We start from the raw sequence: 12,701 nt of genomic DNA, 5'->3' as shown, positions 1-12,701 counted from the left end.
CTTTCTAGACATTAGAACAATGGAATAATGCAAATATGGAATCCATAAATAGTCTGGAACCCCCTGGGATCTGTAGCATCTTCATCCCCGATTCAATTCGATGGCCAATTTCAATTAAACATGGCCTTTGATTGGGAACTTCCATTTCGTAAATTCCCCAGTAGAGCCGGGAACAGAACACAGCCTGAAGGGTGTTTCTAATTAATTTCGCACCCACTCCCATCGCTGCCACAAGGAGCTACTGATTTTTATGCTGCCACACACCCACTCTTGAGCACGCTAATGTAGCCATATATGTGCATATTCTTGGGTGTACTTAGGCTCATGTATGTTGCATGTATATGGGCATTTTTAATAAGTTACCGATTCTTTTCACGGAACACTCGGCAAAGCAGGGCCGAGTCCGAAGCCCCTCCACCCACCACTCCCTCGCCAGCGCCGTGGCTCTTGGCCAATTTGGTGGGTGCCGTTTTAGCTGTTTTATAAATTAAATATGCCCCCGCGCAATGCCAGTCGGGGATTTCTGCCGCAAACGCAAATTTGGCACAATTTTCGGAGCCGGGTTAAATGGGTTTTTCGCGGGGGGGCTGGGGGATGGGGGGATTCTGATTGTCTGAATGGGCGACACGCCGTTAAGCAGTTCATTTGTAGGCAATTTTCGTATGATTACAAACAATTTCCGCCAGCTCGCCGGGAGTGTGTGCGATTAGCCTTCAAATTTATGGATCATTCTTTCCTACTCTGCAGTCTCTGCAATGGGGGAGTCATGATTTTTATTGTTTCAAGTGGCTTTTTGGCGCAAAGGGAATAGGAGTGGGAATTGAAATGTTTGGAGCTGGAATTGGGAAAGAGTATGATATGTGGGTCATAAATTCGAAGGCAAATTGCCCAATTTTCGTACACAGAGGGTAATTGCTTAGATATACGAGCGTTTGCAGTGTTTTGTTCGAGTCCCTACGGGCTAAGAGGTAGGTAGAGTGATTCATTTGCTAAGCTATCATAAACTGATGAATCTTTGAGATCTTTCTTCAACAATATTATTTGTATTTAGTCTTCTATATATCTAATTTAAAACATATATACACATAAATCACTGCAGAGCAGAGCATAATCCATGAATGCTTAAGACACAAAACCTTATAGATATATGAAAAGAAATTATTTAGCCTGCTTATAAAGTATTAATAGAAACTTTTTGACTTTTTGGCTGTAATAAAAATATGAAAGTTAAACTGATTTTATAAGCGGTTTAAATTCCCTTGGTACGTCTGTTACGAATACCCTTATAGAGCATATTAGTGCTAAAAATTTGAATATAAGTCGAATGCTTTTCTCCCAATGTATTTTATAGAGTTTTAGCACATTGAACTAATTTGTATAACAACTCTTTTAACTTATTAGGGAAACGAAATTCAACATTTTAGTGCCTCTTTGGCACATAAAAATAATTAAATAAGATACGGTCATAAAAAAAAAACTAAACAATACGAAACAAACCTTAAGTCAAGCTTTCGTTTAAGCCTTTTAAGGCTAGGCCTCCATAAAACGAGTAAACAGTTAAAGACGGACGGACATTAGATATTTTGAAAGCAAATTATAACATTTGAGTGGCATTAAAAAGCGGATCGTAAAAGTTTCTTGCCGGACTCTGATCTCGAATCGGAATTTCTACAACCCGTTCGGAATTTTATTTGCATATACAAATTGGCTAAATGCATTTTAATCGTCTCGATCGGGTTACAAATATTAAAACGACACCTTTCCCCGCCTTCAGCCTTTGGGCCCCGTCCCTGGCCCCTTTCTCTACATATAGCACGTACTTATCTCAACTACCCAAGTTAATTGCTTAATTTCTAGAGACAGCGACCAGATCGTTGAGATCCGACAGACCGCTCAGGCCCTTAGAGCATTAGACAACGACTCGGATATTTTTATTGTTCCCCTGAGCCTCTCCTACCTGATGTTCGTTTATACCCGTACTGTGGATGAGTCATATTCGATCTTTTGGCCCGGGTCACATTTTGGGATGCAATTTGCTTATCGAGTCTCCGAAAACGACTCGAGAAATGCGTCTCTCCTGGCGGTGGCTTCAATAATTTTATTGGTATGGCCCACGTCGACGACGACTTCGCTGCAATCAATTAGCATTGTGACCTGTTTCTCTACCGAGCCCCTCTGCCTCTGCCTGCGCCTCAGCTTACTGCTCACTCTCGCACTCTTATCACTTTGACGCGCTTGTTAATGAACGAGCTGGAGCTGGAGCTGAGCCCGAACCAGCACTCGAAGAAAATACAATGATTTCAAAACAATTTCAACGGCTTTGCTGTGTTTTCAGTGTATTTTTAGTATGATTGCAGTGGCTTCAGGTCTTAAGAAAACAAGGGAAGGGTAGAAGGAAAGACTTTGGGCAAAGACTTAAAGAGGGTCTGCAGAATATAAACTAAGATACAGAGATATATTTTTCTCAGTGCACAATTAAATTTGTATCTTGAGGTCGAGATTCCCCCGAGTGTCCTCCGTTCCGTTCCGTGCCCCTCTCATATTTTGATGCATCGATCTGTGAGCGACTTTGTTTTGTGATTTTGTTATGATTATTGTTATGGCGCCGTTTCTTAAAAGCTTTTTGCTTAAAACGTATTTTAAATGCTAATTAAAATGTGTTTATTTCTTAAAGCAAATCATTAAAATGTTTCGGATCGGGGTGTTTAATATTTAATTTGGGGAATACACTCTCCATTAATACGCGAAAATCGCTAGAGACATGAGTGAAAAATGACTCATGGCGAAATTATAAATGAGCGTGCAACTGAAGCTCAAATCGAAATCGAAATTCATTTTTCAAATCCGGCACACAAATTAGCATTTGCCATTCATTTTTTTGTACAGTTTTTCCCGAGAATAACAAATGAAAATGTTCGTTTCTGCTGGCCCGCTTGTTCCCAAAACAATTAAAAATGGCAGCCAGGAGCAGGAGGCCGCTCTGGGGTGCCCGGAGATGGGCCTGTGTCTCGTCCATCATGTGAAATGCACTTTAGTGAAAATGAAAAAAAGCTTGGGCATGGACGGCACCGGAAGCGGGATCTCAAGCCCAAGAGAAAGCAGAGAGATGGAGATAGACAAAGAGAGAGAGAGAGAGGACTGTGAATCACAGTTCATTAATTTCAAATGGCCTCATGCTGGTGTCAGCCGGGAAGGCAGGCGGGTCCAGGTGTTGGCTTGAAAATGCATCCAGCGGGCCAGCCTCATCCAGGGTCGGAAAATTGCCCTGGCCAACTGACAAATGAAACTTGTTTGCTCCTCCGGCCGGCCCGAAAGCCCCAAAGCTCCGCCAAGTGGGAGTACTCGTACCACAACAGCCCCACCAGCAACACAAACATCACTGCGAGTGGGCCTCCAACTAATGGTGATAGAACAGCTTCAGAGCAGAGCTCCACCAGCCTCTTGAATATTTCAAAATGGCGGCCCTGTCATTAGCGGAAGAATGATGAACATTGCCTCGGAGAGTGTCCGGCTCGAGTCGGCGTTGGAATGAATTGGAAAATGTGCAGAGCCGAAAGAAGTCTGATTCTGATTCAATAAGAAACCAATCATTGAGGTGATTTGAAAATTTTCCAAGGATATTCTCAAAGCAATCCATACTAATGAAGGGTAAAGTAAATTTGATTAAGCAGTTATCTCTTGGCTTATGAATGGGGCTATTATGGACTCTCCAATTTAGAATTAATTAATAATGTATAATCTACAAACGTAAAATAAGCTACAAAACGAACTTCCTTATAAAATAATAATCATATTAAATATTTATGTACATGTATCCTTACTAGTTATGAGACATCCGCACATGGGAAATGAGATTCCCTCCCGCTTCCTCCCGCTTCCTCCCGCAATACCGACAGACAGCCATAAAGTAAAGTGCCATTAGGTCCGTCCAACACCAAACAGGCATCAGGCCATGGTCAACGGCAAATCATTTACACAAATCAAGCGAAGCCCCGGCAATCAGGGCCGAGCGACAAAGCCTGATGTATGTGCAAGCGTAAGTTGTCGTCGTAGCATCACCACCCCCACGCTCCCCATCAGTCAGGCACTCTCATTGGCCAGCCTCCATTACACCCACGCTCCTACTACGTTGTCATCGCCGTCCAATTGCTCACTTAATGGATCGCTGAGGCCATAAAAGTGTGCCAGCTTGGTAACTCGAAATCGCACTCCAAACCGAATCCCAATCCCAATCCGAATCTGAAACTGAAGCACAGCTCGAACGCGGTGGCAATTAAAAACTCAACCACAAAACCGTTGTTAATGACGAAAACGAGGCGAGGACGAGGACGACGATGAGAATGAGAATGAGAACGGGGAATGATCCGAAGTCTAAAGCTGACCACGTGTGACAAATTGACGCTTTTTAATTTTGCCCTGCACCCACACCACACCACACTCGAAACGAAAGCGCCACACGGATCCAGTCCGATGCCACCCCCCAGGAGCCCCAGCCTCTCCTTGTCGCCTGATTGATGACATCGTTGCGGTTGTTCTTGTTGCGGAGCCTGTTGCTGTTGTTCCCGAGATGCCTTAAAAAGGTGTTTTCATTTTGCATGCAAAAACATCGCCCTGATTAATTGCCTCGCACTCTCGAACGGGGAGGGGGCCAGTGGCACCTTGGAGAGTGGAGAGTGGACGGACTCTGACTCTGACTCTGACTCTACTTTATTTAACAAATGATGTGCATGTCTCAAGTGCCGATAAGTAGCCAGCGAAATGCAGTCGGAGCTCATAATAGAGTTGAAGTTGAGCCCAGAGCCAGGTCCCGAGCCAAGTTTGGACCCAGCCGAAGTCCGATGCCAGGCAACCAAATCAAAATGTTAATGACACTCTCAATACAGTTATCACCGAAAGACCTGGTGAGGTCTGGCGAGGACTGGGCCTGTAGCCACTTGACCGAGCCTTTTAACATTTTTGCCATTCCTATCGGGACTGTCGTCCTCCGCGTCCTCCTCGCCTTGCTGTTGTCGTCCGTCGTCGGCTTCGACGACGCTGTTAAGTTGTCATTTCCATTATGACCATGTCGCTTTAGCATTTAACAAATAGTTGAGACATTTACAAGCGGCGATAAGAGAGACGGAGACCGACCAGAGAGGAAGGCACTCCGAATGCTCGACGATTTGTGTTAATGTATTTATACGCGAGCTTGGCCAGCGGCTAATTGATGTCGCCTCTAAATGGGAAAGCGGCAGGCCAGCAAAGTTTAATATTCATATGGCCAGCGCTAGCCTGTCATACATTAATCAAAGACAGCGTCCATAAAACCTCATAAATATATGTGACTATGAATCGAAGCCCACACAGCCCCACATCTAGAAGAGGGAGAGACAGCCATAATTGCCTAGCACTTTTGACATGCCAACATGATAATATGACAAGACAAGTCAACGGGGCATCAAGAAACTTATCAGTCCGGCAACAAAGAACTCCAGGCCGGATGTGGATGCGCTCGGCTGGCGATGGCCGCCACTTCCACGTCCACGCCCAGACCCAGACCCATTACACCGCCCTTTGTCTCTAAGTGAGTGTGTTGACAAGACGCCAAGCCGGGGACCTGGGAATGAAAGCCAAGAAAAATTATAAAACGATAAGGCCGGGCAACAAAGTCGTGAGTCAAGCAACAAAAACATATCGAAAACATAAATATGCATATCGAAAATGGCTTAGACAATATCAATTTGTCAAGAGATATGATAGAGAACGATCATACAGTGAGACGGTTTCGACACGACCCTCGTTGGTGGGCGTTTCCATTGTGTTACCAAAGAGCCAGTGGATCAATTTGAAATCGATTTGTCATTGAGAAGGAATCAAACATATGGCCGGGCAATGGTTCCTTCCCGGCTCTCGAAACTGCTCTTTATTATGCTCGTAAATCATTCTCGATGATCATTTCCTTGAACCGCGATCTACAGAATGCCAATCAGTAAAAACACTTCCGATGAGTTCTCCATCGATCCATCGTTTGCAGGCCATTTACTGCAGTTCTTCAACTTCTTCAGCTTAAACGTGTTGCAACAGCACGTCTGGAGTACACCTCTACGTAATTTTCGCAAAACGTTTTGTTTGAAATTGGAATTGGTTTTGTTTCGCAAGACAATTTAACCGCAATTCGACTAAAACGATAGGCGGACCATTTATAAAAGCCCAAACACAGAGTTAAGCTAAAACCAAACCCAAAGTGAAACTCTGAGAACGGATTTGAGTGCGATTTAGCATACCCTACAAAGAACGAACTACAAAATTGGACACGGCGCATCAGGCAAGCACGTTTCGTATTAAGGAAATCGTCGGGACCGTAAAGACTCGGGCCAGATCCCAGCCAGCTGAACCTGCAATTGGCTTGGACTCTGGCTTGGCAATGGCGATGGCCACTATGAAAATGATGGCCAAGTCAGCCAAAAGAGAGAGAGAGAGAGACACAGTCAGGGGAATGGCATGGAAATCGCATTCACATTCACAGCGAATCAATTTCAAATAGCCATCCATCATTTTGATCATCAACAAGTCAACGTCATCATCAGCTCAGCTCTGCCTCAGCCTCAGTCTCAGCATCGGGCCAGGCCAGGAATTGCTGATTGCCGCAAAATCATTTTTGCATTTCGACTGGCAGACTGGCAACAAAAACTCTTTGAGCTGATGTTGATGAAAACGATTTTAAATTATTTTATTGCAATTGCAAAATTGTACTGTACTGCTTGACTGGTTCGCTTTTCCGTCTGGTTGGCTGCCTCTGGCTTTCGGTCCGTGGCCCGGTCCCAGTCCCCGGGCCTGGCTTATGGCCGCATGGCAATATCAATTTTTTTCGCTTTTTCTGTTTTATTGCAACTCCATTAAAATTGAATTGAGTTTTCGTTGTTGCTTTTGCTATTGCTGTTGTGCCTGTTATTGTTGAAAATATAATAATGGTTATTACGCTGAAACGATTGTTGTTAAATTAAAAATTATTGATTATGCCGCACACTGCAGTGGAAAAATGTTGGTAGAAACCCCATGCGGGGAATTTGAATATGCTTTACCGTCACTGTACGTTCGTTTTTATGGAAACCACGAAATCAAGTAATTGGGTTCTCTTAACGTACATATTTTACAACCAACTTGGCCTTAATTAAGCCTGCATTTGAAAGGTACTATGCGGTTCCGGTAACTTGGTTCGGCAATGTTTAAGGGCAGATTAAGAAGGTACGATATTCATATATGTAAATTCATGTACATATGGTCATTTTTTCGGTTAATTCTATATTTATATATTCAATTATATTTTATTCAAAAACCAAACTTATATTTCAGTAATACACAACGTTGAACAGTGTTGAACAGTGTGTAATTTGTATCTATTGCCAGTCCCCCCAACAACAATGTGACAAAGAGAAGCCTTCGCTCTTCGCTACAGCATCAACAATATGGTAAAAAGAGGCTCCAGCTCGAGATCGCCCCAATCCGGCCAGAATCATTGGCGCGGCCAACATCAGTTCAACTACAGTTTATATATGGAAACATTTTTCAATTACCTTTTGCGTTTTATGACACGATTGAAAGACGATAATATAATTTACATAATAATTTGAAACAATTTGAATGGAACACACACATATACAAAGTAAAAACGATCGAATTTTAAGGAAATTCCTTACCCTTACTTGTCTTTGATTTACAACTATTTGCTAACCTTACAATTACTTTGAACTTGAACACATTATGACCCGAATACATATTACAGTGAATATCGTATTGTGATGTGATTGGACTGATCTTTAATTTAAAAAGACCACATCGTCATCATCATCGCTGGAACTGGCTATCGTGTGCACACGACGTCGCTTGTTGGAAGGAGCTGGTGGCAGTTCGACTCCAAGTCGGCGCTGTCTACGTCGCTCTTTTAGAATACGTTCGGCCCGCTCCAGCGGGCACTCGGAAACATCATGCTTCTCGTGTGTCAAACTCTCGTCGGCAACAACAAAGGAAGAGGGCATATACTGGGAGGCTTCTGCCTCAACAGCCTGTGAGAAGATGAGCGACTCATCGTGATATACACGGCGAGCGGGAATCTTAAAGGCACCAGGACGTTGAACGGGACTCCTGCAAAAGTTATATCGTATAAAACGTTATCACATCAAAGTATTCTTTACTTACCTGATAGCCTGCAGGTACATGGCATGATCAGTGGTGTCATTGTGGTCCTCATCGTCGCTAGATACTATCACAGAATCCTTTAGATACGCGCCAATGGTGTGCTCTGCCTCCTCTTCGTGATCCGATCCGCTTTTTTCTGCTTCATCGACAATGAAGGAGTTAAATCTACGGCGTTTCTGGCGTGGCCTGGTCTGGGGAGTTGGTGTTTCCGGCTGAAAGGCATTCAATAAAGGAGCTATAATTATAGTATTTTAAGAAGTGTGCGATTAAATACCATTTGAGTGGCAGGAATTTGTTCACCCTCATCGGAATCGAGATCAGCCTGGGTGTCCGGCACCGGCTGGATTGATTTCTGTTGTTCTTCTTCATCGGAACTGATAATGATCTTTCGCTTCGATGGTCTCCGTATGATAGGCGAATCCTCTTCATTGACTACTGTACGAGTTTTTGATGTAGACGCATTCATTGAAGTCAGACGATGCAGGGACTCGGCCGCTTTGGCCATACGCCCGCACCCACGCATACGATTTAGGTACAGATCGAAAATGCTGGGTGACTTATCTGGGACACACGGAGTAGTCCGCTTTCGATGTTCTGGCGAGTGGATGGCATCCGGAAGATTACGGGCCTTTGAGGGAGGAGTGCGAACAACTGCTGCAGTTGAGGTGGTTTTGGCCGCTAATTTGGCGGCTAGACTTTTGGCCTGCGGTTTGCATGGTGACACAGAGTCGCAATCAAAGATGTCTGGTGAAATATTACGTGGAGTAGAGCAGGATTGGAAAAAATCAGGTATGTTCTCTTTCATAGCATCACTTGGCAAGAGAGTGTCCCGCTTCTGCTGGCTCATCAGCACCACCTCCTCAGCCATTGGTTCCAGGAAATCATTCAAATCGATTCCCAAGTCATCTGGAGTTGCTTCTACAGTAGCAACTGCTTTTATATCAGGCGTCACGCTTAATAATGGGATCACATGTGGGTCTGGTCTTACGTTTGCCTCCGATTCCAGATCTGGCGGTGGACTTTGTGTGGGTTCTGCAAATGCTTCCGCTTCTGTTTTTTCAGTCTTCAGACCTGGGGCCGTCTCACTCATCAAGCAATTTAATCGAACCAAGCTATCACCCAGATCGCTTGCCTCCACCCGTGAATCGCACTCGTCTTCCTCCTGGAGTACTTCGGACTTTAATCGGCTCTCGGGCTTTACTCTAAGTGGCGTTGATCTATGCGGCACCGCTTCTGTGGCGGCAAAGTCCAGCCATTGACTTTGATACATGGAATTGCATTCTGTTTCAACCTTTTGCTCCCATTCATCATCCAACCAGGTGACTTCCTCGCCACCAAGTTGCTCGTGCACTGTCGCCTCCAGATTTCGCAACTCCAGCTTCTCCAAGAGCTGCTGCTTCAGCTCGAAATTGTCTGAATTCAGGCCATGCTCATCTAGTCCTTCGAAAATCCTATCACAGGTGGCTCTAAATGCTCTTTCTGTCTCCTCATCCAGTGGACTCTCCAGATCCTTGAGGGTAATCTCTGCCAGAGATGGCTCCGACTCTAAAAGTTCCTCTAGTTTCTCGGACCCATCGCATATTTCCAAAAGCAGCTTGTAGTTATTTCTGGTTCGTTGCTGCCGGCTATTCAAACGTTCCTCGGGAATGTTCATCTGGTTTTGAAGCACCATCTTTGAATGGGTTTCCTGTACGAAGATGGGATTACTGCGCAGGAGATGGAGCTTAAGCTGTCGGGGCAGCTCCTTGTCTTGCAGATGGCTGATAAGGTCCTGGGAGGCCGTGATAATCGGCTTGTTCGATTGCAATATACGTGTTAGCTTTCGCAGGCGTTGAATCTCCTCCTGACTGTTGCTCAACTTGGATGTTGCCTGGGTGTCCAGGAGGAAGTTCTTAACGCTTACACTGTTCCGAGTCGCTTGGTCCTGAATCATCTGCTGGGAGGCTTCACTCATTTGATAAGGTTGGAGTCCCTGAAGTATTCCCTGACTCTCCGAAGGATGGCTACTTTGCTTTAAGAACTTGTGGAGGGTTACATTCGTCTCTTTTCGTTTTTTCGGTTCCTTTGCCTTTGCCGAGGGTTTCAGTTTCGGCTTTTCCTCAACGGCAGCTGCTTCCATGTGCTTCTCTTCGCACTTGGGTTGAAACTGCGATGGCACCATTCGGGGATTGTTTGCATATAGCGACATTCGCACCACGGATGAGTTAAGCAGTTTCTTGTTTGTCTGATCCTTGTTAGCCAGCACATCTTTGAGGACTTGGTGCTCTCGTCCCTCGGTGACGAGCATCACAACCTCACCGTTCTTCTTCCTTCCGGTTCGACCTATGCGTTGCACGAAACGCGTGGGATTCGAGCTGCAAATGTCGAAGCATACAATCATTTCCACTTCGCCCACATCAATGCCCTCCTCGCCAATGGAGGTGGCCACGAGGACGTTGCTGGTGCCGCTTCGAAAATCAGCCATGATCTGGATCTGCTGCTTCTGCGTCAGCGCATAGCTCGCTCCTGCGGTGCTTCCTTGTCCAACAAAGCACCGGGCACGCAGCAGGGGTCTGTGCTGGAGGAGTAGTCGATGAATCAGCATCACAGACTCACGGTACTCGCAGAATACAATGGCACGGGACTCGGCATTCGACTGAAACATGTGAAACGTGAGTGGAGATCTAGAGGCTGTCGATTTAAGAACCTGTATTACCGCAAAGTGCTCGAGCAGCACCAGACGCAGTTTTTCATACTTGGCATGGCCAAAGTCCAGATCAGCAGGCATCGCAGGCACTTCACCGTTCGTCATAGTATGCGTGGTGAAATCTAGGGGATTAGCACCCAAATTCAGACGCACCTGATCCACCAAATTTCTTAGGTCTCCGTCTCGGGCCAGGACAAACTTTTCACGTCCCTCCTCATCCGCATCAAAGTTATTCACGAACACACGCAGTCCGTGCCGCTCCATCAGCTCCAGGGAGTGATACAGACTAATGCACGCGGCAAAGTTTCCAGCAATGATGTTGTGCTCTGGATGTCGCTGCCCCTTGGCCGAGCGTTCGTTGAACGTTTTCTGATCGTAGAGCAAATTGTTCTTGCTGATGTTGCCCTTGGTCCCCTTCAGAACGTCCGCAGCAATGAGCTGTCGCAGATACGGTTCGATAATCTGAAGCAAACGCTCGCGCGTCTCCTTCATCCTATCCTTGAGGGGCACCACAATCGTTCGTATAATGCGCCTGTGTATGTAGGGCTGGACATCAATTGAGTTGTCCCAGCGAACTTGAAGGTTGGCAATGTACAGGTTCTGGCAGACAGTGGCCACGTCCTCCATCGTTCGTCCTGGCGTAGCGGACAAGGCTAGCATGCGGAAGTTCGGATTGTGGGCCATCATGCAATCGGCCACTTGGGTGAAGGCGTAGCGGCCCTTGGCCCGATGCGCCTCATCCACCACCAGGAGTTTGATGGCGCCAAATGGAAAATAAGCTCTGTCGTCCGTCTCCAGCATATCGGAGTGAACCACCTGGGGTGTGGCGAAGAAAACGCGCTTGCTGGCCCACAGTTGAGCACGCTTCGGACGCGCTAGTTGTCCTGACGAAACCAAAGACACTTCCTTACTCTTGGCACACTATATTGTGACGTTGCTCAACATACCCGTCAGTTGCACGGTGTCGGAACCCGGGAAGGGCATGATCTTCTGACAGGCGGCAATCTGCTGGGCGACGAGTGGCCGCGTTGGGGCCATGAAGATGATCTTTCCCTGAGGATACCATCGATAGAAGTTGTACATAACCACGGCTGCGATGAACGTCTTCCCCAGACCCGTCGGCAGAACCACCAATGTGTTTTTATAGAGTGCCGACTGGACGATATTTTGCTGATACGATCGCAGGGGAAGATTGTTCGGAAAGATCCAATTGTGGCCGGTGGCCACGTCGAAGCCGTGGCACTCATCCTCTGCATGCACTGCAGGTTCGTCGGTCTTCGATCCAGATTGATCCTGCTGAATTTACGGAAATTCTGATTAACCTCTGGCTGATCGCATTATAACTTATGCGACATTACGTTGCTCTCCAGCAATTCATGGATCTCCAGGGCAGCCACCAAGTCGTCATCATCGTTCCAATCTACATCCATGACATCGTTAATTAATTGTTTTAATTTTATTATTATCAAAAACAACAAACAAAGGATACGGACCGGTGTGACCGCGGAATTATCGTGAAAATACACCGTCCGACCCGCAGAAATATACCAAAATATACGGTCCAATTTTAATAATATACCGTAAATATACTGACGAATTCAAGTCCCATTATACATATTCCTCGATTTTGATATTCCGTGGAATATTACAAGCTATACAGAACATTTAGCCATGCCCACATAATTTTATCCAATTAAAAAAACTATTTTCTACTTTACTAGCTTAATGTAAATACTTGCTTTTATTAGATCTTGTCTGAAAAAGGGTTCTAGCAAAAACCAGTCGAAGTGTTGCTGGTATTTGAAAACATGATGCGAGTATAGGCCTTTGTATACCCTAT

General features: G+C 45.5%; 1 protein-coding gene across 4 annotated transcripts; it reads right to left on the bottom strand.

Moving 5' to 3' along the window:
• Nucleotides 1–7,541: 7,541 nt before the first annotated feature.
• On the bottom strand, nt 7,542–12,359 carry LOC108156500 (Fanconi anemia group M protein). 4 transcript variants are annotated; one of them, XM_033388515.1, is made up of 6 exons: nt 12,220–12,359; nt 11,809–12,157; nt 10,862–11,745; nt 8,450–10,810; nt 8,176–8,387; nt 7,542–8,121 (listed from the first exon to the last, which is right to left on the bottom strand). In XM_033388515.1, exons 1-6 carry the CDS (start codon nt 12,289–12,291, stop codon nt 7,797–7,799), a joined length of 4,203 nt encoding a protein of 1,400 aa, XP_033244406.1. In that variant the 5' UTR covers nt 12,292–12,359; the 3' UTR covers nt 7,542–7,796. The 4 variants fall into 4 exon arrangements, with proteins under 4 accessions (XP_033244406.1, XP_033244407.1, XP_033244408.1 ...); XM_033388516.1 differs by having other exon boundaries at nt 11,809–12,154; XM_033388517.1 differs by having other exon boundaries at nt 10,871–11,745; nt 12,220–12,358.
• Between the last annotated feature and the right edge of the window lie 342 nt (nt 12,360–12,701).

Source organism: Drosophila miranda, chromosome 2 (genome assembly GCF_003369915.1).
Source record: "Drosophila miranda strain MSH22 chromosome 2, D.miranda_PacBio2.1, whole genome shotgun sequence".
NCBI lineage: Eukaryota > Metazoa > Arthropoda > Insecta > Diptera > Drosophilidae > Drosophila > Drosophila miranda.
This window is presented reverse-complemented; position numbering and strand designations above follow the sequence as displayed.